Raw genomic sequence first — 27,852 nt, forward strand, 5'->3', positions numbered from 1 at the left:
CAAGGTTTACAGTAGTTTCGAATGGGTGGGGACTTTTCCTGACTTCTTTAATGCCAAGGCAGAAAACACGGTCTCACACATAGCAGGCAGCCAAATAAATCTTGATTATGTCTGAATGGCTGAATGGGAACACATTCCACCCCGAAACAGGTTAAAGCCGGATGACCAGCCCCGCCTTATGAATCATTCATGACTTGAGCCCCGCCCACACGGGGTGACGCGCGCGTTCCCGCTAGAAGCGCCTGGGCTCCCACGCTGGGCGGGCAGCCGGAGGTGCGTTCTGCGCCTGCGCCGATCGCCCCGGGCCTCCTCATGTGCGCGCGCGCGGGAGGGCGGCGGCGGCAGCGCAGTGCGCAGGCGCGGCAAGTGAACTGCGCAGGCGTCAGTCTTGGGCGGGCTGAAAGCTGCTGAAGCGGCGGCCGAGTCGGAGCCTCCGGCACAGGGGCGGGAGCTGAGGCGGTAGCGGACCGGCTGGCGGGCTAGCGAAAGGCGGCGGAATGGTGGACTACCACGCAGCGAACCAGGCGTACCAGTACGGCCCGAGCAGCGGCGGCGGCAATGGCGCGGGTGGCGGCGGAAGCATGGGCGACTACATGGCCCAGGAGGATGACTGGGACCGGGACCTGCTGTTGGACCCGGCCTGGGAGAAGCAGCAGCGCAAGGTGCGCGGCCCGTGACCCGGGCTGGATGGCGTCCTGCGCGTGGCGGGGAGGCCTGGAGGAGGGTCCTGGGAGACAATTGGCGGGTCCGGGAACGGGTTTGGAGTCCGGGAGAGGGATTACAGAGCTTAAGGAAGCAATTGGGAATCTGGAGGGGGAGGGGGGAAGTGGCGGCCAGGTAGGAGACACAGGGAACTGGAACAAACGAGATGATGATTCGGAAGGTTGCAATGGAACTAGGTTTTAAGGCGAGATTGTTGGATCAGAGGAAGCATTAATGGGGCCCAGGCAAGCAATGGGGTCCAGGAAGGGATTTGGTGAGCCTGGATAGTGTTTGGCGGTTTGGGAATCCTAGTATGGAGGAGATAGTCTGGAGTGCAGAGAGTCTGAAGAAGAGATTTGGAGTTGCGGGAAGCCTTCGTGTGTGTGTGTGTGTGTGTGTGTGTGTGTGTGTGTTGGGGGGTGGTTCTAGAAGAGATGAAGAATCAGGGAAGGTAAAAAGGGGGCACTAAGGAGAGGATTGTGGAATCCTGAGACAGGGAGGGGGGTCTGCATGGGCTTGGGGTGTGTGGTGAGTAGGTGTTAAGATGGTCTGATGGGACTAGGGGTCTGAGAAGGTAGGTGTTCAGGACAGAAGTTAAAGGCCTAGGAACAAAACAGATGTTTGTGTGAGGAGGGTGAGATTTATTGAGGGTGCCTTGCTGTATAAAGAAAAGGATAGGGGCGTAATTAGAATTGATGGGGAGACCCAAAAGAGTGTGCGTGCTTTGAAGGAGGGAGAGGTGGTGAAAGAGTTAAGGTTCCAGGCTCACGGGGAAATAGTTCGAGAGTGAGAATAGTAGAAGACAGTAGGAGCAGGGATGGAGGCTAATGGGACGGGGTTAGTTTGGGAAAATGGAAGTCTGATTAGAAAGGCCTCGAGGAAGAAAGGGGGGGGGTTAATTGAGTGAGGAAGAAATGAGTGTTCTGGGAGAGTAGTGTCTTTTGATGGGGAGGGTAGGTGAAGGGGTACAAAATAGTATTTCCTGATGGTATTTAGGAGTGTGGGGGCGATGCTAAAGGGAAGCCACAGTATGGAGTGGAGGTCAGAGTAGGAGGCCAGGGGTGGAGATGTGTTGGGTGGTTGAGAGGGAAGCTCCGAGTGATGGGAGAGAGGTTGTGAGTGTATGCAGGAAGAGCTAAAGAAGGGTGTGTTGAGTGGGTGAGAATGTGGGGGATGGTTCGCAAGAGTGTGAGGAGAGTGGGAAATTAAAATTGAAGGTAGAAGCTACTTCATGCTTTCTAGAGGTTGAGACTTTCCAGATTTGTAACTTACTGATGGGCACTGTGACTTTAGGACAAGACCCTTGCTCTCAGGGCGATCAGAAATGTGCTTTTGGTGACTGCAGACGGGATGTGCGTGGAGTTGGGACTTTGGGAGTTGGGAGCGGGGCCCTGAGGGTGTGGAAGAGAGCCGGTTTGGTGACATTTCCCAGACGCCCCCCCCCGGGGGGGGCAGGGAAGTTGCTATATGGCTGGGTCCAGTCACCCAGTCTGGAGGGTCAATGGTGGAAGAAGCTGCAGTGCCTGGAAAGCCTGAGGTGGGACCTTGGCTCAGTCGGACTGTCAGCTTGTATGCTGTCTGCAGTCACTAGAGGGGTGGAAGTCCGCAGTGGTGTAAGGATGGTGTGTAAAATAGCTGAGGAATGGTAGCTGGAGAATGAGTGCATTTTGGAAGGCAGGGGAGATCTAGTCTGGATCTCAACAATTATTTATTGTCTGAGGCCATGAGAGGAAAAGGTTGAAAGTTGCCAAAAGACTTGGAAAGTTGGAAGGAAACGAACAGGTCACAGCATCAGCTTTGAGAATGTCTTGGATCTTTCTTTTCTAATGTTTAGGGAGCAGTGCAGTGCTGCCTCCCCCCCCCCTTCCTTAGATAACTGGAGTAGGGGCCACCCTCCTTTCACAAATGCCAACCTCTGGTGCCTCCTTTTTTTTTACCCCTCTCTTTAGGGTGGTGAGGTTGGTGTGCATTCAGACCCTAGGCAGAACCAGGACTCACCAGAATCCCCATGGCTGCCTGTGTCACTTTCCCCTGCTCCTTCCTGGTTCCCTTCCTTCCCAACCAGGAAAGGTTGAGAACAGGATGGCTCACAGTGTTCTCTAACGTTGCTTCAGCGGCTCTGAAAAGGCCCTGCTCTAGTATGCTTGCTTTATAACCTACTCCAGCAAATATTTACACTTAGCTGTTCTTTAGGGGAAAAGTATTGCTTCACCTCTCCACCCTGTTCTGCATAGCTAAGATCTCTGGTGCCGTGGGGTTAGGAGTTATGAAAGGAATATACCGGCCAGTGCTTTGTATCTCTCTTACAAGATCTCTCAGCACAGGATCTCTAGGACTTTTCTTTCTTGTTTTATGACTGGGCCTTATCCCATGTTCCAGAGCAACTTTTGTAAATGTGAGTGACAGGCCTTTCTTGCCTCTCCAAGGCATATAGATAACTCCCACCACAGGGAGCGTGACAGTCTCGTCTGTACCTGTTCACACACTCAAATTCTGTGGCCAGAACAGCTGAAGCAGGGGTTGGCTCAAGTCAAGAGTCTGTCTCTTACCTGAAAGCCCTTCACTGTAAATTCTAGGCACCCCTATGCATACCCAAGACATTATCCATAAGGAAGTTATGCAGCAGGTGTTTCACAGGGCAGCCTTGCACATTGTGGGAGGACAGGGGACTGAGCTAGTTTTCAAAAATTATTGTTGTGTCGTTTTAGTCTGGGTTTATGTTCAGGTTTTCCAGAGTCCTGGGCTCAGGTGATCCACGTGCTTTAGCCTCCCCGAGTAGCATGGAACTACAGGCCTGTGAACAAATTCTTGAGCAATTAAGAGTCCTAGTTCCCTTCTCTAGTTTGTCCCATCCAAGTGCTAGTCAGTCAGACCTAACCCTTAGGATCGTGTGACTGAAGAGCACTTTCCTAAAGTGACTTCTGTAACATCTCTTGTGGAAGGGTGAGAGTTACCCCCAAAGATCCCACAGCAAGAGGAAATGCCTTGTTCTGAGCTTGAGTGTTCATTGGCACGCCATTGTTTGCAGACCTGAGTTTAGACCCTGACCTTTGGCTCAGGCAGTATTAAATGTGAGTTAATTATTTGAAAGCTCTGATAGTGTTTTGATTTTCTGTAAGCCATTCCTCCCCCCACCCCTATTTTTCTTTTTCTTTTTTTTTTTCTTCCCCTCCTCCACCCCCATTTTTCTTTTGGACTGATGATGAAGGCCCCAAAGTAGCCATCTGGTATTTTGCTCCATTACTCTTAATTGCTCCCCTCTAAGGAGCTGGCTAAGACTAACAGCTCCTTAGCAGCTTTCAAAATTAAATAACATACTTACAAAAAAAAAAAAAAGTAGCCAAACTGGGTTGTCCTCTGGAAACAAGATAAGTATATGAGCTGGGTGAGTATATACTGTGTGTGTGCTCTCTTGGGAGAAGAGAGGAGGAAACACCTCAGCTGCCAGTATCCTGTTCCACCCACCCTCCTGGAAAATGTGTGGTGTTCTCCTGGAAGACCAGGACTCAAGATCTTGAGTCAGGCAAATCTCAAGTTCAGGGGCCTGCCAGCATGAGCAAATATGGGGAGACCTTTATTTCAAAAAGCAAGAAAAAGAAGTGACAAGTTGCCGGGAGGATAAGGTCTCTTCACACGTGAGAGCTGTGATCTGGCTGTGGCCCTGGAGTGGCATCTACCACTTCACCTAATCCTGGGCAGTCCCGGGTGTGTGTTGGGGGCGGAGGGTTGCCTTTTACCTTTTAAAACGCCCTCTTTGGTTCCAGCTTCTGAAACCAACTGGGTGATTTCTTGGGCGGCAGGAACTGACTCATCCTCTAGTTGAATGAAAGTCATGCTAAAAGTTTTCATTTAATGGCAGCCAATTGCTTGGCCTTGTGGGGAAAGTTGGGTGAAAGTGTTAGTGGGAAAAAAACAAAAAACAAAAAAATGGATGACCCAGGATTTGGCTTGTAATTCCAGCATTTGGTATTCTGAGTCAGGAGGATCACTGAGAATTAGAGGCCAGCCTAGGTTACTTAGTAAGACTCTAGCTAAGCATGGTGGCACACATTTGTAATATCAGCTCACTAGAGACAGAGTCAGGAGGATTATAAATCCTCAAGTTCAAGGGCTAGTTAGGGTTTTTACATAGTGTTGAAGGCCTATTAAGGTTGTTTAGTAAAACCCTCTCTTAAATAAAAGACAGCAACAAAAAGCCCACCAGGAAGTGAGGGTGTGATACTGTCTTCCTATCCAAGAGAGAAACTAGCAGGGAGGTCAATTAAAATGTATCCTGACACTTAGCATATTCACTTCATTATCCCGCCCGCGGGCCTAGTCTTGAATTCCTAGTCTAACCCTAACAGGCAGGTAAGGAGAGTTCTGCCATTTCAGCATGCACTTGGCTTATGGCTGACTTGGGCCAGACAGCAGCAGCCTTTCCAGAGTTGAGTGAGTGCGTAGTACAGGTTATCTGGCAGTGCTGTCTAGTAGATGACAGCTAGGAGGAGGGAGCCAAAAAAGCTTCAATTTGGGAATGCCCAAGGAATTTGAGGCTGTTGAGATGAACACTCTAGGCTTTTGCCATACTGATTTATAGTGTGCTGGACGTAGCACAAGCCTTTGACCAGATCTTTTCTTTCTTTTTTCTTTTCTTTCCCTTCTTTCTTTCTTTCTTTCTTTCTTTCTTTCTTTCTTTCTTTCTTTCTTTCTTTCTTTCTTTCTTTCTTTCTTTCTTTTTTAATTGCCTTGCTGGTATCTTGAGGGGGAGAAAATGAGCCAACAGCTGTTTGCTGTAGTCTTCACTCAGGTTTTCTGAATAGCCCAAATATCAAGATGCTGATCTCTCAGCCCTGCTCGCATGTTCTTGCTGAGTGTTCACCTGCTTATCCTTATTTCCTTTGCTCTTTATGTCTCTGTTCTCAGCATTCAGCTCCCTTCCTTCAGTTTCCTTCTGTTGCCTTTATTTATGTGTTTAGTTTTACAGAATAACAAAAACACTCGTGTTACTTTGTTAACACTTTTTCTCTCTCCTTTTCTCATGGAAATAAGAGGCTAGTGATATAGCAAGTTGGCAGTTCAGTGGCCAAGGTAACTGAGACTCTGACCTATTAAAGGGGAGATGAAAGCAGATACAAAAAACATCTTTCCTGGACCAGTGAAAGAAGCCTTTATACTGGGTAGTTTGAGAGCTCAAGATTAGAGTCCTTTTAGTTAGGTTAAAACATCAAAGACCAGTTACAAGGAAGCGTGGTTACAATGTTGCAATGTAGGTGTCGGCATTTGTTACAGAGTATCTGAAAGTGACAGAACAGTTCTTAACACCTGAAGAAGATTCATGAGTAACATTTTAGTCTGTTGCCCAGATACCTGGAGTCTAATGTCATTGAATTAAAGAGAAACAACTATTTTCAGTTGTAGCCTCTTTTTAAAGATGAGGTGGCCCAAACCATCTGACAGGGATGGGCCGTCTGGCAGAAAGCAGCATTTCTGTATAGATGAACAAACCTGAGTGCTTGGGGATTTTAGTCCAGGAGCAGTCTGCCTGGACTATAAAGTCTCTGAAACATTTATCTTGATGCTATGCTTCTTTTGGTCGTGGTTTTTTCCTCCCCACATCCTTCTCTCTTGTACATAGCAGATTGCCCACAGAAAGTCCTCAGGAGCTACTTTGAGCCACAGTTACTGGGGAGGCTAGTAGCCATTTTCTTAGCTATGATGTATTGAAATGTTACCCGAAAAGCTGTGGGCTGATCTTACTGGGGCTTGGTGTTTGCCCGTTGTACTTGCTCCTTTATTCTTGCAATGACCTCTCCCAACCGCCTACCCCCAACCAATGGTTAGGTAACATGCATGTGTGTATGAAGAAACTGACCCAGATAGGCTCTGCATTTACTCAGTCTCCTAAACTCTTTCATACTCATGTTTACCTTATGTACTTAATAAATATCTTTAAGTCGACTTGAAGTTTTTTAGGTTTTAAAAACAAACTGAAAACTGCAGGCCTGCGGTCCCAGTACTTGGGAGGCGGAGGGAGAAAGGTGGAAATCATCCTCAGCGGCTGCTGAGCTTAAGCCAGCCTGGGCTACACAGAACACTTCTAATTTTTTTGAGACAGGGTCTAACTACGCAGCCCCAGATGGGCAGGAATTCACAGAGATCCACCTGCCTCTGCCTCCTGAGTCCTGGGATTAAAGGTGTGCACCACCATGCCTGACACTAAAAGCCTTTTTTAAAAAAGGGGAGATCTGTATGGTGCTTGACAGATTTGGTTTCCCTGGCTATACATAAAAGGAAACTGTAAAAATAAATTCATGGAGGACGAAAGAATGTTAAGTTCCAGTGGGGTCCTATTCCTGCCAAAGGTGCTGGCCTAAGGCCAGCTTCCTTTGTTCAGAGGGGTGGTGCATGCTGCCACCAGATTGAAGACCCATGTGACAAGAGACTTCTGACTTCTGAAATCACCAGGTTAACTGGTGACTGACTTGAAGGGACAAATTGCTTTGTGGCTCTACAGAGGGTCTGTGGAGGAACATCCCTAGTGCCTGCCACACTCATCTGACCCTAGGAACATGTCCGGAAGTGAGCAGAGCAGTGACTCACCCAGGGGTACTCAGTCCCTTGAATGTCCCACGAGATTTGCTCAGGATTGGATGATACTTGATTCATCCTTGCTCAGCCCCCCTCCCATTTTTGTTTTCTGTTTCTCTTTTTTGGGATAGGCTCTGATTTAAACCAGGAGGGCTTCAAACTCCTGCATTTGCTTTCTGAGTGCTAGGATCACAGGTCCACAGTACCACTCCAGACTATATTGTAAATATAAAAGTGTGCACTGTCACTTGCTCGACACATAGATTCTCTCCAAGGCTCAGTTTTCTTAGACTTACATGCTGGAAGCCTGGGTGGGCACTGCCATGAATAAAGCATCAGGCTTTCCTGTCTAAAAGGAAAACTGGTGCTCTCCTGTGGAGTTAGGACTGACTTACCAAAATGTTTTTCTTCTAAATATCGGAGCAGAACAGATTCTTTGTCTTGTAGTGGAACCATGGACATAGGGAAGTAGTAGTTGGAAGTGGCTGTTACTGCCCTGAGGAACATTGTGCAGTCATCTTGGGAAATATCCTTGTGATGGTGTCGCAATGACTGAATGGGGTGCTGGAATACCAGTAGCACAATAGCATTTGTGTCTGCCGCAGACAGAAAGAAAGGCGACATTGTGGTTTGTTTTATCCTTTTTCAAAATTTCCCTCAAAGGTGTGGGGCTGAGTGATGTCTGTCACTGCTTTCCAGTGGGTTTTCTGATGGTGGATGGAGTGTAAGCAGCCCGTTTTACCTCTTCTCCCAAGCCCCACATACACAGGGCAGAGTTTCTCTATATGTGAGTACACTATAGCTGTCTTTAGATACACCAGAAGAGGGCATCAGATCCCGTTACAGATGGTTGTGAGCCACTATGTGGTTGCTAGGAATTGAACTCAGATCTTTTGGAAGAGCAGTCAGTGCTCTTAAACGCTGAGCCATCTCTAGTTTTAAGTGCAGTTTTAAGAATGTCTCTAAGGGCACTCCAGAGTGAGGGACAGCAACAAGTGAAATGCTATGTCCCTGACTCCCCACCATAGTAGAGGAAGCCAATTTGAGGTTAAACTGCCTTGTGGAAGGAAGCTTGCAAATGATTCAGCATCCAGTGGGTGGGGAAGGACAAAAGGATGACATGACAGGGTTGCTTGAGGGAGTATCTCAGGCAGGAAGAGGAGTTGTGGGTCTTCTGTTCAGGTATGGGAATGACAGGCCTTTGACCAATAAAGGCCAAACAAAGGCAGTTCTGGAAACTGGCTTCAGTCTGCATCGTCAGGGCACTGGTGCTCTGTCTCTCTGCCTCTGTCTGTCTGTCTGTCTCTCTCTCTCTCTGTGTGTGTGTGTGTGTGTGTGTGTGTGTGTGTGTGTGTAGATTAGATTAGCACATTAGCACTCTTGTCTGACTAACTCTGGCGTGAATAGAAGGTATTTAATTGCTCTCACCATGGAAACCCAGTCTGCTTACTATTTAGGGGAGTGCTGCACCCAATCCGGGGGCCCCTGGGCAGAAAAGATGCTGCCAGGTGGTCTCAGAAAAATGCCCACATGTCTTGCACAGTGGCCATGCCCAGAAGGGTATGAGTGGCTGTGTTCCCTGACAAGAAGAGAAGTTGGGCCAACCTACTTTATTGATAAGGGATATGCACAGCAGCTGGTGCCTTTGTAGCCACTCTAGGGTCTTTTTCTCTAGGCTTTTAGAGTTGGAATTTCAGCTATGTGGCCTTTTGTTGTCTCAGTGCTGGGGGTCGAACCCAGGACCTCACATGTGTTAGGGAACAGCTTTACCCCTGAGCTACTAAACATCCCCCCCTCCATGTGTGTCTTCATCTTTTGCCTGTTTTTTACAAACACAAATTAAAAATTCTAAAGTTCTCATCAAACCCCAAGAGCAAATAAAGAGCACTATTAAAAAAAAAAAAAAAAAAACTTAAAAAAAAATCCACATCTTTCCAGCTCTGAGAACACCCCCGACCTTTCCTTTAAGACACATGGCTCATTAAATTCCTGATGAAACTAAAATCCTTGTGAGAAGCGTGGCCCTGGCTGGTGCCGACATGGCTTGCTTTGGGAAAGGCTGGGGTTTCTTTGTTCTTTTTGTCCTTTCTTTTTTTAACTTTAAGACTTAACATAATCTTCTAGTTTGGGCCTATGAAGTAAACCCAGTTTCAAAATTCAAAATGTCTGGAAGCAGTGACTTGCCAGGCTGGTCCAAGGGCAGTCTGATGAATTGGCCCTTCTTGCAGGCTGTCTGTGAACCAGTCATGATTCAGATTGTCAAGTCCTGGAAGGTATCCAGACGGTAAACATCGCTGGGGCTGTGAGGCAGTTACTTTTTTTCTTTTTTTTTGGATCATTTGAGCTATGCTGCCAAGACTGTGGTAGATTTGACTTTCTGTAAAACAGAACGGCCTGTATCAAGATGGCTTTTTCAGAGATGTTGGCTTTAGTCACCCATTCCTATGGTTCTTGGTGGGGTGGTCAGGAAATAGACACACCAGTGAGGGGAGGGACTTCTTAGTCACCTCCCCATCCCCCTTTTTAGACAGGGTGTCACTGTGTAGTACTAACTAACTTGGAACTCATTATGTGGATCAGGCTGACGCAGAGCTCAGATCTGTCTGTGGCCACACTTTCCAAGTGTTTGGGATTAAAGGTGTGTGAGCACATACCCAACCCCCAGCATGCACACTCACCTGCCTTGGCCACTTCTTCAAACTTTTTTTTTTTTTTTTTTTTGATATTAGAAATTAGGTCCAGGGCCTTTGGTTGTTCTGCAGACTGCCCCTGTGCCACATCCCTAGCATGCCAACCTCTCCTCACTTTGAGGAAGAGGCTAGTACAAAACCCTGACTGGCCAGTTACCACATAGTCAAGCCTGGCCTCTAAAACTTGTCATCCTTCTGTCTCATCATGCCCAGCTTTTATAACCCAGTGATGGGGTCAACAGAGGGAGGAAAACTCAGCACACTGAGAACTCTGAGCACTTTCTGGTGCTTGGTTAACGAATCTCGGCCCCAAACTGGGGAAGATGTGGAATGTTCAGTTGGATTCTACTGCAACACAGGAGGACCCCAAGACTCAGTGGGATAGAAACCCACAGGCCACTGTATTCCCTGAGCAGCTACTGTAGACTTAAGAAAATTCTGGGCCTTTTGATAAACAAGCCCAAGGCAACCCTTGCCAAATACGGCCTGCTAGCACTAAGACTGTAGGGTTAGCTTAGGAGACAACTTTTCTTGCCTAAAAATAAATTTCTGTTCCTATCAAACATTCCAAGCGTAGTTGGAAAATGAGATTTCTGAGGAGTGGCAGTTCAGGCTCTAGTGGGTTCAGTTTTGTCAAGAGTTCAGGGCCTCTGGGGACTGTTTTGGGATTGGTGTGTGACCACCAGACTAAGGAAGTTGGAGGACTATAAAGATGCAGACCTTCTTCCATCTCATTCTATATGTTCTCAGTTGCCTTGGAGGTTGGTGGGGACAGTGATACCACACATGTACATGAGGAAGCTAGGGGCCTGGCGATGTGGTTCAGTGAGCAAAGTGCTTGCTGCCAGGTATGAGGACCTGATCGAGGGTTCCTAGCACATGTAAAAGCCAGCCATGGCAACACATGTCTGGAACTACAAGGTACATATGTGCAGGAAGACAGGCAGATTTGGAGGGTTTGCTGGCCAGCCAGTGTCGTCAGAGCAGCGACTTCCAACTTAAGCGAGAGAGCCTGTCTCAAAAATAAGGCTAGAGACATAACCTTGGTTAAGAGCCTGTACTCTTGTAAGGACTAGGGTTTGATTCCCAGTGTTACTAAGCAGTTCAAAATGGCCTATAACTCCAGTTCCATGAAATTCAATACCCTCTCTGGCCTCTTCTGGGCACTCAGATGCATGAGGTTCACATACATACTCTTCAGGAAAACAGGCAGAGAAGCAATAGAGGAAGACATGACAGTGTCAGCCTCTGGCCTCTACATGTGCCTGCAAAGGTCAGTGTGGACACACATAGTAAACCAGATAGCTTCAGGTTGGGTTCTGTGCTATAAACTAATGTCAGCTAGCAATTTACTCTGGTATATTGTGGACTGTCAGCACATAATCCTCTGAAGTAGACTTTATCCTTATAGTACATGCGCAGCAATGGAACCAGGGACTGGGTTGAATAACACCCATCTTTAATCAAGGAGTTTGAGACAGAAGGATCATAAGTTCAAGTGAGCAAGAGAGACAGACTGTCTCAAAAAAGGAAATGAAAATGATTGTGTTTAGCTCAAATAATCAATGTAGCCATGAGGTAAACTGATACAGGCCAGAATGGAGCAAAGGTATGGCTCTCTGGTTTATACTCTTTCTTGTTCCTAAGCTCTGCCATAGCCTGAAGATTGGGAATAGCTCTGGAGCTGGAGGGAAGGTTGAAGCTTTCCTCCAGTGGTGGCTTAGCTGTTCCTTACAGTGGGGAAGGTGTCAGAGTCCACTTGGCACAGGGATCTCAGAGCTTTGTCTCCTGAAGTGCTGATAACGTGGTGAGGAACCTGGACATTGCAGCCTTTTCCTCCTGGGCTCCTTGGACAAGTCAAACCAGAACTGACTTCTAAAGTGGGAACCCCCAAACTGCACTACAGTAAAGCAGACAAAGGCTTCAATTATCTCTGTGATTGTCAATGCAGTAGGCACATGTGTCTGATTAAAGCTTGGGTGACTTTGGAGTCTGGAGTTTTACAGCACTGCATGCTCATGCTTTGTGGTATGACTGCACCGAACTTTTATCACATGGTCAGGTCCAACACCCTTCCCATCCCAGGTCTCATCAAGAGACCGTTTATACCTGTTGAGACTCCACAAAGTGTCTTTTCCGCCTTAAAGTGTTCAATGTCCCTTTTAAGCCTGAAGCCTGTATGTTGTTGTTCCTACTGTTGGCTTTTGAGACAGGGTCTCACTGTGTCATTCACTCTTTGTTTTTTTGTGTGTTTTGTTTTGCTTTGTTTTTTGAGACAGGGTTTCTCTGTATAGCCCTGGCTGTCCTGGAACTCATTCTGTAGACCAGGCTGGCCTTGAACTCAGAAATCCACCTGCCTCTGCCTCCAAAGTACTGGGATTAAAGGCATGCTCCACCACGCCCGACTGTGTCATTCACTCTTACGTTCACCTCTCAACTGCTAGGAATCAGGCATATGTCACTATACCCTGTCAGAAGTCTGATTATTTTTTGTTTGATTTTTTTTCAAAACAGGGTTTCTCTGTATAGTGTAGCCCTGGCTGTTCTCGACCTAGCTCCCCACCCTGAGGGTTCTGGGGTCCAGGTCATTAACAATCACCCTGATTTACCCATCTTACAAGTCCAGCTCTTCCAGGCCCTCTCCTCTGTAAACCCCTCTCCTACCCACTCTTTATCTCTTCCTGTTTCCTCTGGTCAGGTGCATCCAGGGCTACTCTAGTTCAAAGGAGGAGGTAGACTTTTAGGTGATTACATCTCAGCATCTCTGCTTTTTGTATCCTGTTGGAAGCCAGTGCAGGACAATGTAGTCTCACTGGAGCCATGGCTGTTTGAAGACTCAGCTTGTCAGACGAGTTGTGTGGCTTTTACTCCCTGGAGGGAGGAGCAGAGAGAGAGCTTGGGGCTCTTGGTGAACACTCTTGCTTTTGTGCACACTGTATCAGAGGGAGAAGGTAAGTTGGTGTATACTCTGTGAGCGTGGGTTTGGCTTTGTCCTGCTCTCCAGAGATCCTGTAGCAAACATCTCCCTGTCAGCAGAAGCTAAAGGAGCAATGGAGTCAGTTCTCTGTCTTAGTGGCCCAGGCAGCTGGCTGCTTCAGTCAAAAAGAAGATGATGCGGTCGGTGTTTGCTGTTGGCAGAGTACCCATGTGACTAATTAAATCTTTCAGTAGCTGTATGGTGGCAGGGTAGCAGAGAGAGAGAGAGAGAGTGTGTGTGTGTGTGTGTGTGTGTGTGTGTGTGTGTGTGTGTGTGTGTATGTGTATCTTCATCCCTTCTAGTATGAAACTAAACTTCCTCTTGATAAAACTGACTCAGTGGACTTTAGAAAGGGTACAGCGAAAGGCAAATGTGTCAGAGTCCATTGTTTGTTCCCCCTCATGCAGGCTGAAGCTAGTTTCAATGGTGGGTGGTTTATTATACATTTATGTTCAGCTGAGCCTGCTCCAGGTTACTGCTGTAGATAGAAAAGTCTTTCAGGGGGGAGGGTACTGTGTTTCCATTAAACTGTAAAGTGGAGAAAGGATTCTTGAAAGTGGTCACTTAGGTAGCAAAATGAGGGGCCACTGGCTACAGAGTAGGTTTGCGTTTTATAGCCAACCAGCTTCTTGTGTAACTTGAGTTGGGGCTCCATGGGCCCTGGAGTCTACTACTTAGGTAGAAACATGACCGCCAGGGCCGAACACCAGCCCTGGCAGGGCCTCTCTACTGAGTGGAGCTCCATGCAGAGCCTTTGGGGTATGAGAGAAACCGGAGACCCGACCCATGCTCTCGAGGAGCTCACAGCGTATCTGGGTAGCAAGTAAAGCTACATGAGACCTCAGAAGGCCACTAAACTGCACTCCGGCAAGTCCGCAGTACTCTAGCTGTCTTGGGAGAGGAAAGGGGTGACAAAGGACAGGTGGGGTCAGCCATGGAAGTTTTCATAAAGGAGGTGAGTGTGGGGATGGGGGCTGTGCTCCACAGCTTTGGGCAAGTTTTTTGGGGCAAAGTTGGAGGAGGGTCCTACGTGCATAGCTGCTGCTTTCAAATGGTGCTTCCCCTGATGACTATTGTCTATGTGGGATCTCTAGGTGTTAGAGGTGGGTGCTTGCTTTAGCTCAGCTGTGTTTGGAACCTTTTGAGTAACAGGACCCTAGCCTCTGAAGTCCATGTGGGGTCCTCTTATTTTTTACAGGTAGAATCTTGTAAGTGGCCAAACCAGGTAGGGATCTGTTCCAGTTGCCTTTGATTTTTAGACAGCTAACCTAACCATATTCTAGAACTAACTCTGTAGCTGGGGCTGGTTTCAGGCTTGTAGTAGTCATCCTTTATAGGGTTCGGCCTCGCTCTGCTCCCTCAGTCCCTGCTCCCTGTGGCCCAAAGATTTATTTATTATAAATAAGTACAATGTAGCTGTCTTCAGACACACCAGAAGAGGGCGTCAGATCTCATTAGGAGTGGTTGTGAGCCACCATGTGGTTGCTGGGAATTGAACTCAGGATCTTCGGAAGAGCTGAGCCATCTCGCCAGCCTGGAACACCTCTTTTGTATGTCCAGTACTGTCTCCACATCCTGTGCAAGGCTGCACACTGCCTCTTGGTGCAGATAGCCACATAACTCTTGCTGCTCTCAAAGATGAGTGAGGCTTGATTCTGGCAGGCTGGCCTGTGGAGCATTCTATAGGTGATAGATTGCCCCTGCAGTGCCCAGAAGTACTCTATCCTAAGAGTTATTTTTACTGCCAAGCTAAACTTTCAGCTGCCAGTAATAGAGTTGGCTTATGGAATCCCAGGAAATACTTGACTGAGGTGTTTGTTTGTTTGTTTGCTTGGTTTTTAAATACCTTCTTTATTCAGATGCTCATGGCCGCCTGTGTGACCCAGAAGCTGCAGTGCCCTTGGTGAGCTTCATAAGCTGACGTCTTTGGTCAGTGTTGTGGCCTCTGTGAGATATGCCTAGCGTCACTAGCTGTGTCTTTGTCCAAGTGGCGTCTTCCCCTTTGCAGGTGATGCATGAAGCGCATACCTCAGCTCCACTCCAGCAGGAAGGGAGGGCTACAGTTGCCCGCAGTGCTCCTATCCTCCTCTTCCTCTACCTGGGATCAAGAGTTTGCTGTGGGGTGATCCAGCAGGGGTGGGGAAGGTGGCCCTGCGCTACCTGCTTTGACATAGTCTGTAGCCTGGTGCCATTAGGTCCAGAGGGTGGAGAAACTCAGGTCAAAGCTGCCTGATGGCCTTTATGAGGTACCCCTTCTCCCTTTCATAAACGGCAAGAAGTTAGGGAGATCACTGTTCTATCAAGGGAGGACTTGAGAGTCATGCTTATAGTTGGAGAATATATTGTTTAACCCTCCATTTTGAAAAGAAGTGCCTGGGACATAAATTGCAAAATACTTTTGCATGAACCAGGAATGGTGGCATATGCCTGTAATCCCAGCACTTGTGAGGCAGAGGCAGGGATTTCCAGAGTTCAGTGCTAGCCTGTGTTATATAGTGAATATGTATGTATGTGTGTGTGTGTGTGTGTGTGTGTGTGTGTGTGTATATATATGTATATATGTATGCTCGCACACACACACACACACACACATACACACACGTACACACATGCACCCAAGAAGATGTTTATTGAATGGACCCAGGCTTCTGTGGGGATGCTTGCTGGGCAAGCGGGTTGGTTGGTTGATCACTCTCTGTTCCTCACTAGACACAAGCAGCCCAGATGGTACCTCACCTCAGCGTTTGCACTCTAGGAGGCGTGAATACCTGTGGGTAGGCACTTGTGATATCCCAGTCCACACTTTATCCTTGCATCAAGTAGGAGACAGTGAGATATGTGGTGGGAGGGGAAGCATCAAGCTGTTCTAGGGAAAAAATGGAACTGGACTCCACACCCACTCCTGCTACTTTTCTGCTATTTGCCCTTGGGCAGGGACTAGGGGTTAAGTTTCAGTGTTGTGTTGGAAACTGCATCCCTTTCCTTCAGAAATGATTCTGAGTATTAACCAGGACAAATAGTGATCTAGAAGCAGGCTGAGAGCGCTCCATCCTCCATCCAGGCAGTGCTTGTTGTTTTAGCCTCCTCTTCAAGGAGGTGGAGAGTGCTGTTGAAATGGCAGCACAGTAGAAATCCCAGCACCACCCCTTTCCTCTAGTTCTCTCCCAGGGAACTCTAGAGCCTAAACCATGCTGTGACTTCAAATGAGCACCCTCCTCCATCAAGTGGTAACACACATTGGGCTGCAAGTGGCACGGCCTAGCCCTCTCCATCTGGGCCTCATTATCTGGAAGGTGGTTGCTTGTTTCAGAGTTGAGCCCTGAACAGTTTTGTGTCTGGATGAGCTGCAGACAATATCAGCAAGATTTCTCCATGACCAGTGCAATAGCTTGCCAAGTTTGCTGTCAACCGAGTCTTTTCCCCAGGTTTTCCTCCAGTCCCCTTTCTTCAAAGCAAAAGCAGGGGAAAAAAACCCTCCTATGACCTCATGTTAGAAGCACACCTCCCCCTCGATCACTTGCAGTCCGCAGCCATTTCTTCTAAGGGGTGTAGAAACAGGAAAGTTTCCCACTGATGACCCTTAGTAACTGCCCAGAAGGGCTGCCACACAGGGCCACAAGGTTCACTTGGAGCCTATGCTCAGATGTCAACCCAGAGCAAGGGGCTCTAGAGGGCTTAGCAGAGCTGCCACCCCCCCCCCCAAATAAAAAGCTCATGCCTGCTGCTCATCTCCCTCCCTCCTTCCCAGCCCCCCCTTCCTGGGGTCACTTCCTGATGCCATTCCTCAACTTAGCCCCTATCCCCCCCAAAGCAATCAAATCCACAACCTAATAAGGGAAAAGAATGAGGAGAATGTCCGCCTCCCAGCCTCTCCCCTAACAGGGCGCAGGCCCACAGCAAATTTGGAAAATGTTACAGCAGAGTGACAACTGACTGGGGGCTGGGGGTGGGGGGTGGGGGGTGGGGGTGGCTGTACAGGCACAGGCACTCTCAGGACCTCCTATTGTTGGCAGCAGGCTGGACCCTGAAGGAGGGCCACCCTGCTCGAACTTTCCAAATCAGGCCATTGACACTCCTCTTGCACAAAAAAAGTGTATGGAAAGTAACAGCCTGAGTCAGCAGCACCTTCAGTGTGGGGCTTCCACATGAGGAGAGCACTAAGCACAAACTTAGTGCAGTGGGGGAAGCATGGGCACCATCTCAGCGCTTGCCTCTGAGATGAGTGCTTTCGTACCCTTTCCTGTGCCAGGGTTAAATTATCTTCAGTGTTAATTAAAACTTGTCAACATTTACAGTGGGGCCCCTCAGAAATCTGTCACCTCTCCGGCATCATTATCCCAGGCAAGTCATACCCTCCTGAAGTCCTATCCATTTTGGACTAAGGAGAGGGAGGGCCAGTCCTCTCTGTGGGGGGCTCTCTGGACCAGAGCGACTTGGCTTGGGAGGTCAAACTTCCTAATGAACCTGAACTGGGGTGGGGGTGGGAGCGGGGTGGGGGAGCAGGAACCAGCATGGGGATGTGCCAGCTCTTTCACATTGCTAATTACAGCAAGCATGAGGTCATCTGTAAATATAGCTAATTCTTTAGCTTGTAATTAAGGTGCTCATTAAAACTGTGGGTAAATTGTGTGTGTGTTTAAGGAAAAAAAACACAAAAAGTCTTTGTTTTGCCCCGACAGGATGGCTCAGATCAGGCAAGGGACTAAGGCACAGGGCTGGTTTCCTGTCTTTAGAGCCTTTGCAGGAAACTCAATGTGAACAATATTTGTGACCCTTGCCAAGAACCCAAAACCTGGATGATGTCATTGGTCTAGGTCCATAGTTCTCAACTGGTGGGTCTCAACCCCTGTGTGTGTGTGTGTGTGGGGGGGGGGATTCAGCTGCCTTTCACAGGAGTTGCACGCATATCAAATATCCATTCACATTATGATTCATAACAGTAGCAAAATTACAGTTACGAAGTAGCAATGAAATAATTTTATGTTTGGGGAGTCACCAAAATTCGAGGAACTGTATTAAAAGAGTCAAAACATTGGGAAGGTTGAGAACCACTGCTATAGTTGACACCACCAAACATCTGGCATGCGTGTGGGGGTGGGGTGGGAATATCTTTCAGTCTTTTTTTTTTTTTTTTTTTTTTTTTTGGTTTTTCGAGACAGGGTTTCTCTGTATAGCCCTGGCTGTCCTGGAACTCACTTTGTAGACCAGGCTGGCCTCGAACTCAGAAATCCGCCTGCCTCTGCCTCCCGAGTGCTGGGACTAAAGGCGTGCGCCACCACGCCCGGCTTTTTTTTTTTTTTTTTTTAAGCAAGTCAAATGGAAGAGAAGTGTAAGATGGTTTTAAATTAGCATGGTGAGACACATCTTTAATCCCAGTATAGAAGGCAGAGGCAGGTAGATCTCTTTGAGATCCCAGCTTGGTCTACAAAGTGAGTTTCAGGACAGCCAGGAAACCCTGTCAACCCCCCAAAAGAAAAGAAAGAAGGACCAAAGAAAAAAGTGTGTGTGCCTTAGATTCAGTTTTTCTAATTTTTTAAAATTTTTTTTAACAACACTGTTCCTAGTCTTTCTCCTGAGAATGCTGCTTTCTCAGAGATAGCCCTTTCTGAATGGCTCCTTCCTGGGTGATTTGTGTAACTAGCAGCTCTAGTGAGGTAAGAGGTGGTAGTGGTCGCTCCCTCCTTCCTGCGTTAAGGATGAAAGCCGACACAAAGCTAGATCGATACATCTGCGTCTTCCACAGAAAGCGTTTCAGAAGACTCGCAGTGCCAGTGAGTTGGCATCCTTACGTTGTTAATCTTCCATGTGCCTCCAGGAGCTGTCTGGATTCTCTCTGAGCACAGGACAAGCGGTGCATCTTGTCATTTTCTTCCTGGCTGGAAGTCTAACAGGCACAAACACAGAGGGCCTGAAAATGAAAGCAACAAAAATAAACTGAGAGCAGCTCTGTGTAAGGACATTAATGCAATACATACAATCTGGTGAACTATTTATATGTAGAAGCACCCATAAGAAGATCAGGGAAGTGCCTGTGCCTTTGAATTCCAGACAAACCACAGGCAGCCACCCAGATGGGGCTATAATGTGGTGTCTCCTTTCATGCTTTGCATAGTCTACTTTCTGGATGGAACTGGGCCTCTGAAGTGAATGCAGGTTCCGGATACACGGATACAGTTAGTATGCCTCTCCTGTTTGCCTTAGAAGGAAGTGTGAGGATTAAACAAGAAAGCCATGAAAGTTTCCTGTGGCTCATATCCTCTGTGTGTGTGTGTGTGCGTGTGCGCGCGCATGAGAGAGAGAGAGAGAGAGAGAGAGAGAGAGAGACTACTCATGGCTTTAAAACAGTTAATCAACACCCACATGGACTAGGGCCCCCAGCTCGCTCGCTGAGCCACTGAGTCTCGCTCCCGTGATGGATTCTAGGCAAGCCCTTCATGAGCTCTAGCCTCGAAGTTAGGTCCTGAAAAGGAGGAAAGTGTTTAGATGATGTCGCTTTGGCTCAGGCATGTTGACTGATTTATCTATTCAGTACCCTTGATGATGCTTCCCTGGGTTCAGGAAGGATCCATAGGGCATTTGTGTGGAAATAGTTGTTCTCTCTGAGCACAACTTGGAAAGTATTAGAGCTGAAGAGGCACTACTCCCAGCCAGGATATCTGGTGTTTGTAACATCTTCCTAAACATAAGTTTCTCTTTGTGCCCTATCCCAGCCTCTGAGCCCCACTATTTAGACAGGGTGCTTGGAATATCTCTTGCACCCCGAGGAAATGCAGCGTTTCAGACTGTTAGCGAGTACATAGCACCCTCTAAACTTCTTTGGGCTTCTGGGCCATCTGTAGAAGGTGGGAGCATAATGTCATGGAGGTCAAAGGAAACCAGGAGTAGAGCCCAGGTTGCTCTACCCTCAGTCCCTTTCCAAAGGAAGGACAGGTGTGTTTCCACCGTGGCTGTGGCCATCCAGTGGGTAGGCCGGTCCTTCGGGCCACCGTTATGGGGTGGATGTGACTTCTTTGGGGGATGAGGCACAGTGATCCTAGCTTATATATATTAGGACAGGTGACCCACGAAAGTGTGGAGTGGCTTTTACAGCTCCAGGAAACCCTCACTGATTGCTGCCAGGCGAGAATACATGGGTCCTGAAATGTCATTTTCCAAGAGGCTGGAAGTTTAGTTTCTAGGACAGCTATCTATCTATCTATCTATCTATAGTTTTTCTCTGAAGCTCAGTCTATAGACCAGGCTGGCCTTGAACTCAGAGATCTGCCTTCCTCTGCCTGTGATTAAATAATAAATAAATAATAAATTAAAAAATAATGTTGGGGGGCTGGTGAGATGGCTCAGTGGGTAAGAGCACCCAACTGCTCTTCCGAAGGTCCAGAGTTCAAATCCCAGCAACCACATGGTGGCTCACAACCATCCGCAACGAGATCTGGTGCCCTCTTCTGGAGTGTCTGAAGACAGCTACAGTGTACTTACATGTAATAAATAAATAAATCTTTAAAAAAAAAATGTTGGGATTAAAGGTGTGCACCTCCCCCACTGCTGACCTAATTTAACTCTTTTTTGGGGGGAGGGGGTTCAAGACAGGGTTTCTCTGTGTAGCCCTGGCTGTCCTGGAACTCACTTTGTAGACCAGGCTGACCTCGACCTCAGAAATCCGCCTGCCTCTGCCCCCTCAGTGCTGGGATTAAAGGCATGGGCCACCATGTCTGGCTCTAATTTAACTCTTTTTTTTTTTTTTTTTTTTAAAGATTTATTTATTTATTATATGTAAGTACACTGTAGCTGTCTTCAGACACTCCAGAGGAGGGCGCCAGATCTCGTTACAGATGGTTGTGAGCCACCATGCGGTTGCTGGGATCTGAACTCTGGACCTTCGGAAGAGCAGTTGGGTGCTCTTACCCACTGAGCCATCTCACCAGCCCTTAACTCTTAAACCAAACAGTGAAGCACACAGGAGTGTAGTGTAGACCTGAAAGCACAGGAGTGCTCTGTAGACTGTTTGCCACCACTTGCCACCTGCTTCCCGCACCTGGCCCTGCTGTTGCCTCTCCTTTATGGTTTTCCTCCTATGAACTGCTGTTTCAGAATCCTGTTAGCGGAGGGAAAGAATCCATTCCTTAGTAGCCGCCCTGATAAAAAGGTGAGGGTGGCAATGCCCAGCCTTTCAGTCCATTACCTCAGGTCATTGATGTGGATTCTCAAGCTTGTGTCTGCTTCTCTCATGCAAATAGAGATTTCCTGTGGGAAGTATTTCTGTTTGCTTGTCCAGAAGAGCCTAAAGATGTGCACCCACAGTCGCCTGGGGAGCAGGCTTCACACAGCCTGCCAGTTCAAAGTCCACACAGAAAGGACGTGGGCAGGGGTGCTTGTTTAGAATTGACTCTTTAACTCTGACCTGGGAGATGCTGACAGTCCCTGTTTGGGAAGGAACTAGAACACTGTGCTTCCTGCTGTTGAGAGTTGGTAAGCCTCAGGAAAGCGGGATACAGTAGGCACTCAGATGTGTTGACGCTTGATAAAGAATGGGCATGAACCCTGAGAAAGCAGGCTTTTCTAAATCGAATCCTGTGCTAATTCTGTTATTAGCCCCACTGTCTTCACACTTTGTTGAACTGCCTGTGAAAAGCCAGGAAATAGCCGGGCCAGCACTCGGGAGGCAGAGGCAGGCGGATTTCTGAGTTCGAGGCCAGCCTGGTCTACAGAGTGAGTTCCAGGACAGCCAGGGCTACACAGAGAAACCCTGTCTCGAAAAACCAAAAAAAAAAAAAAAAAGAAAAGCCAGGAAATGTCTCCATCAAGGCAAAGCCCTCAAGTTTTGACTTTTTTTGGGCTCTGTTGCCTTTGAGTTGGTGAGTATTTCCTGATTCGATTGTTTTCTCAGGCTGGCCTTGAGTCCTTAAATGTTCTTTGTGTGCCTAGAAATAGCTAGAGGAAAAATGGTTGCAATGCTTTGCATTGCTCACCACTTCCGTGTGCACGGAAACTGCCTGAGGAGAGGGCTGTGCATTCAGAAAAATGTGGACACAGAGAGGGACTTCATTAGCCACTGGCCTGCCTTCTAATCCTATGAAGAGAACGTTTCTATCCCCATGTATTCGCAGCCCAGGGAGCATCAGGGTAGGGACTAACATGCAGGGGCTTCCTGTAGTGCCCTTTGATGCCACTGTGGATCACGTAGCAGTATTAAGTGAGGTTTTAGAGGGTTTTTTGTTTATTTTGACAAGAGTCTCAATACCCATGGCTGGCCTGGAAATTGCTACGTACACCAGGCTGGATTCAGATTTTAGATCCTCCCGCCTTAGCTTCCTGGGTGCCAGGGTTCCGGCCATACACTCCCCACACCAAGTTTTATAAGGGTTTGTGCCCTACCCCCAGCGTATCCTTTTTGGTGGATTTGGAATGAATGGAGAAAGGATGGCAGTGAATTGGAGCAGAATGGAAGAAGCCATTTTACCAGCTTCAGAGTTTTTGTTCTGTTTTGTTTGTTAAAGTGGTGGGAACAAAGTAGGCCCCCTGTGCTTGTGGGCGGAGCTAACGATGCGACCCAGCACACAACTCTCAGATAATGAAGTGTTTCAAGGTGTGCTCTTTCTGAGATAGCCTTTCTGGGATAGGCTGGGGAGGAGCGACCTGGAGAGGCATTTGAGAGGCGAGAAATCGGCCACATGTCTAGGGGCCAGGTGGCTAGGCCCTCACGAGACAACATTGTCCACAAACATTTAGCCAATGTTTTAGACACTGAGTACACAGCATTGAAAAGACCAGGGCCAGCCCTGCCCTTGGGAGGCTCCCAGGTAAGAGGGACATCTCAGAAACTGTGTCATCTGATGCTGGTACAGATGGCACACCAGCATTCCTTCAGCTTAGCCTCACATGCACTCGGCATTGATAAACAGCATTGGGGATAAGGGGACCTGGCTTGCCTTAGGCCACCTAGCCTGTGAACAGCAGAGCTGAGAACAAAATTGGGCTTCCCCCCTTTTGGCTATTCTAGCAGGATGGAGCAATTGGTCTCCTGGTGAGGCTTGGGATTCAAGCATGAGATGGCATCCTGTCCAGAGGATGGGGTGTGGTGAGGAGAGAGTTGGAGAAATCTCTGGCTTCATAGCTCACCTCTCGGTTCCCTGGACCCTTAGGAGAGAGGCATTTGGCTAAAGATTGTGTTGGGGAACCTGATTAAGTAGTGGGAAGTAGAGAGTTGAGCGAGGTCTTCTGAAGTTGGCTGCCTATATATGGCTTGGTCTGGAGGAGCAGGTGACTGTAGTGGGAGTTGTTTTCTGTGCTGCTAGTGGGAGGTGCCCAGTAACATTCCTTTGTAGACAAGCACAAACTAGATAGCTTTGAAATTGAAGGTTTGAAACCAGCCAAAGAATTAATCCTGGTCTGAGATTCGCACGATGAGAGTACAGCCAACCTGGATTGGGTGTGGTTTTCTTGACTGTTGCTTTTTAATAAGCCCAGAAATAACTTTCGAGAAGGAGGGTCTGTGTGAGCATCTCGATGCGTTCTTGAGAGCTGACCTGGGAGCCTCCAGCTATCTGAAGGGCTCTAGTCCATGTTGTAACACAAGCACTTTGGCTAATGAGGTGTCGGGCAGAGGTTTCCTGGTGAAGGTTCAGCTGAGTAAGTCCAGTGAGAGCACCACATTGCCTCCTCCCCCAGAGGCCTGACCACAGGGGTCATACACTTGTGAGCCTCTTTACTGGGACCCATGTGGTCAGGTTATGAATACTACCATACTCTTGAGCTTGGTTTCCAGGGATTCAGGCTACAAGCTGGAGTGTACCAGAGGTTCTCTGCCTGCCTAGGGGACTTCAGGCAAAGAAGCCTCAGTCTTCTTATTTACAAGATCATGGCCAAGAGTCTCCACCCCAGAGTGGTCAGGATTGAGAGAGATGGCATCTTTATGGGGTTGGACTCGGGGGCGGCGGGGGGGCTTTGAAGAGAGTTCCATGGTGTCATATTAGAAGCCGGCTCTTTATGGAAGACTGAGCTGCAGTCAGCTCAGCTGCCAGATCATAAGCATGTCTTCCTCATCCACCTCAGAGGTGATAGCGGATAGAGCTGACCAGAGGCAAGAGGTAGGTAGCAGTGTCTGTGCAGTGGGCTTAGACGGGGCTACAGAGCCCACAAATCTCCCTAAGCATATGTTGAGCATATGCATCATGCAGAATGCTGCATGTATGTAGCCTCTAGACCAGATATTAGGAGGTACACAGGCAGCTTTGCTATAGACAGGCCCAGAAAAGCACAAGTTGTAGCTTTTCCTCCCAGGAAGCCTGGGGGGGGGGGGGCAGAACAGTTCTGAAACAGCTTCTTTGTCCCATTGTAAGAGCACAGCCAAGCGGTCAGGTCCTTGCATCAGTTGGAAGTAGTTTGGTCCAAGCATTGCCTTGGGCTCTCTGTGCTGTTGTCATAGGGCTGAGCATCATCCTGCTTGGCTTGCTCCTAGGTATCTTTGTTCCCATGATGGGGCCCTGTGGCATGTGCTTTGTCCACTAGTCTTCCCAGTCACATCCACATTTCCCAGATACAGTCATGTTCTCTCTTGCCTGGTGCCTTCACAAGGGCCTCAGTGCTAGCCTCTTTTTTTGGGGGGGGGTGGGGGAGTGGGGGGGGTTGGGTTTTTTGGGGGGGGGTTGTTTTGTTTTTTGTTTGTTTGGTTTTTGAGACAGGATTTCTCTGTGTAGCCCTGGCTGTCCTGGAACTCACTCTGTAGACCAGGCTGGTTTAGAACTCAGAAATCCGCCTGCCTCTGCCTCCCAAGTGCCGCTAGCCTCTTTCCATTTCCATTCTTTAGATCTTATTTTTCACTATCCTACTTGTTACACACACACACACACACACACACACACACACACACACACCGTACATTGGTGTTCTGCCTGCATGTGTGTCAGAGGACATCAGACAGTTGTGAGCTTCTGTGTTTGTGTTGGGAATTGAAATCAGGTACTATGGAAGAACACCCAATGCCCTTAAAATGGCCCAGCCTTCCTTCCTTTGTTTTGAGACAGGGAGGGTTTCTCTGTAGTCCTGGCTGTATTGGAATTTGCTTTGTAGACCAGGCTGGCCTTGAACTCAGGCCTATTTCTGTCTCCTGAGTGCTGGAATTAAAGGTGTGTGCCACCATTCCTGGCTTCACCTCTTTTTCTAAATATTTACTAGTAGTGGTGGTGGTGGTGGTGGTGGTGGTGGTGGTGGTGGTGGTAGTGGTGGTAGTAGTAGTATTCACACATGTGTATGATATGTATGAGGTTGCAGCCACAGGCATGGAGGCCAGAGGGCAGCTTTCAGGAGTTAGTACTCCTATTGTGGGTTGCAGGGACTGAACTCACTGTGGGCAAGCCATCTTATCTTGTACTACTTTTTTTTTAACTCCAGCCACGTTATGCTCTCCATCCTCCATAAGATTGTGAGCATCTCAAAAGCAGAGACACTGATTTGTTCGCTGCTGTGGCCCTAGCATGTGGTTTGACACACGTGCTCATTAAGTAAATGTTAAGTAGTTGGAAAATAGCCAACAAACAGGTGGAGTGGACTGCTGTCTGACCTCCCCCCTTAGAATGGCCACTCGGTATGATGTTTAAGGATGGAAATTGATCTACCCTTGGCCTGCCCTCTGAGAAAGAGGTTCTTACGTGCTGGGCCCAGCTCACACCTACAAGCCTGCTATGATACATTTGAAAGCCAGCCTCTTGTTCAGCTGTACGCTATAAAAGTCGTAAGAAGACCTCTCTGGGACATTTCTAGACCCAGCATGGCAGCCAGCTGTTCTTACAGAGTTGTGCATGAGTGTCTTGCCAGTCGGGAGACAAGCAGTATGCTTTCCCAGTAGGCAGAGGAAGAAGCCGTTACTTTTCATCTAGAGGGATAGGATCTTGTCCTGGTTGGTGCACATATCCTCTGAGAGTCCAAGGAGAAGGGATATTGGATGAGGGTGTCAGAAGGTCCTGTCCTCAGACCTTTCTTTGCTGCTGCTGTTCCTTTGATACCAACATTGCTGCCTCTAAGTAAAATTAATATACGTAGCCAGAGAGAATAAAGTGTTTTGTTCTTAGGGACAGCTAAAAAATGTTAAAGCATAGTCCTGTGGTGAGCTGGCTAGCCACCTTCCTGAAACCTGGCCTCCAGTGCCCCAAGTTGCGGGCCCCCACCCAGCCTCGCGATGTGTAGCGCAGGAAAGGAGGAGCAAGCAGTCTGTGTTTGCTGACCATTGTTATTTATGGGACATTGGCAGGGAAGCTGGTGCCGTGGAAAATGTAGAGAAAGATAGAGGCCACATGGTGTGGCCAAGCAGAATCTGATAGCTCTTCGTCTCTCTCTGGGCCATGGGACCCAAAGGCACACAGCGGCTCCCTTTTCTTTCTCTGCTGTCTAGCTTGGGTTGGGGCTTTGTTTCCCGTGTCCCTCTACACCTTCTTCACAGGCAGTAGTGGAACTAGCTGCTCTTGTTCCCAGCCTTTTGCTCTGTTCCCAGCCCTTCCCCCTGGGGCTTTCACTGTTTGGGAGACAAAACCTGAGACTGTTTCTCCTTTTAAATGCAACCTTGCTCTGCAAGAGAGGGAAAGAAAGAGGTGGCTTGTTTTGTGACCATGGTGGGTGTGCTCCAGTCTGTCTTTGCAAAGGGCACAGCCTTACCCTAGCATCCTTTGCTGGGTAGTGAATGCCAGGAGGAGAACACAGGGAGTTCAGTGTGAATTTGAAGTTGGAGTGTGGGCTGTGAATGTCCACCTGGCTGCACTTGGTTTTTTCTCTTGTTAGACAGTGCACTGGAGCCCACAAGCTGGGTTAAATCTGAGGAAGAGTCCTGCACTTAGATATTGGCTTTGGCGTACTTTTAAACTATAAACCTTCACCAGTGGAGCCAATCACTGCACTTCCTGAGTGCCTCTTAGTTCCCAGTGTCTACCAAGGCTGCCTACTCCATCACAGAAGTGTCTGCAGCCCTTCATCAGGCATCCAGAACACAGGCTAGTGTCCCAACCTTCCTGTCCTCAACTTCTCTGGAGTATAGGAGACATAAAGACTATACATGCATGTGCACACACATATGCACATTCTGATCTTTGGAATAGTTATCAAAGTGGAGAAACAGTCGCGTGCCAGCACCAGTGATTATCAGTGTTTGCCAGATTCTACATCTCCACTCCTAACAGAGCACTATAGCATGCTGATCAATTATCCGAGGGTCCTTCTTGTTTGTTTTTGTTCTTGTAATGCTAGAGGTAGAATCCAGGGCTAGATAACTGAGGTAAGCAAGCACTGTATCACTGAGGTGTACCCCCACCCCCAAGTATGTGTATACTTTTAACATAGACCACAGTTTCAATGTTTGATGCTTTCGACTGTCCAATGCAAACCCAAATGTTCAACCCTAGGTTTCTTTTATCCTTTCCCTCCCTCCCTCCCTCCCTTCCTTTCTTTCTTTCTTTCTTTCTTTCTTTCTTTCTTTCTTTCTTTCTTTCTTTCTTTCTTTCTTTCTTTCTTTCTTTCTTTCTTTCTTTCGTTGAGACAGGATTTCTCTGTGTAGCCCTGGCTGTCCTGGAACTCACTCTGTAGACCAGGCTGGCCTTGAACTCAGATATCTGCCTGCCTCTGCCTCCTAAAGTGCTGGGATTAAAGGCGTGTGCCACCACTACCCGGCCTTTTTTTGGTTTTGTTTTAAAGACAGGGTTTCTCTGGCTATTCTGGAACTCGATCCATAGCCCAGGCTGACTTCAAACTCAGAGACCACTTGCTTCTGCCTCCCAGGTGCTGGGACTAAAGGCGTGAGCCACCACTGCTCAGCTCCCCTGCTCACCCTCTGTCCCAGAGTTGTGTCCAACCCCTGCTCCCACTGGCCATTGTGTGCCTCCCTTTCCCACTTTCGTCTTGGATGTGACATTTCACATGCTTTTCCCTGAGGGG

General features: G+C 48.1%; 1 protein-coding gene across 2 annotated transcripts in view; it reads left to right on the forward strand.

Moving 5' to 3' along the window:
- Window positions 1-362: 362 nt before the first annotated feature.
- Window positions 363-27,852, forward strand: part of Actn4 (actinin alpha 4) — a 69,651-nt gene continuing 42,161 nt past the window's right edge. For both annotated transcript variants that reach the window (XM_021168443.3, XM_029479199.2), the window contains exon 1: window positions 363-662. In XM_021168443.3, the coding sequence (XP_021024102.1) occupies window positions 498-662 (165 nt within the window). In that variant the 5' untranslated portion in view covers window positions 363-497. The remainder of the gene's footprint in view (window positions 663-27,852) is intronic.

The sequence above is a fragment of the Mus caroli genome, unplaced genomic scaffold (genome assembly GCF_978045245.1).
Source record: "Mus caroli unplaced genomic scaffold, Mus_caroli_1 scaffold_8, whole genome shotgun sequence".
Lineage (NCBI taxonomy): Eukaryota > Metazoa > Chordata > Mammalia > Rodentia > Muridae > Mus > Mus caroli.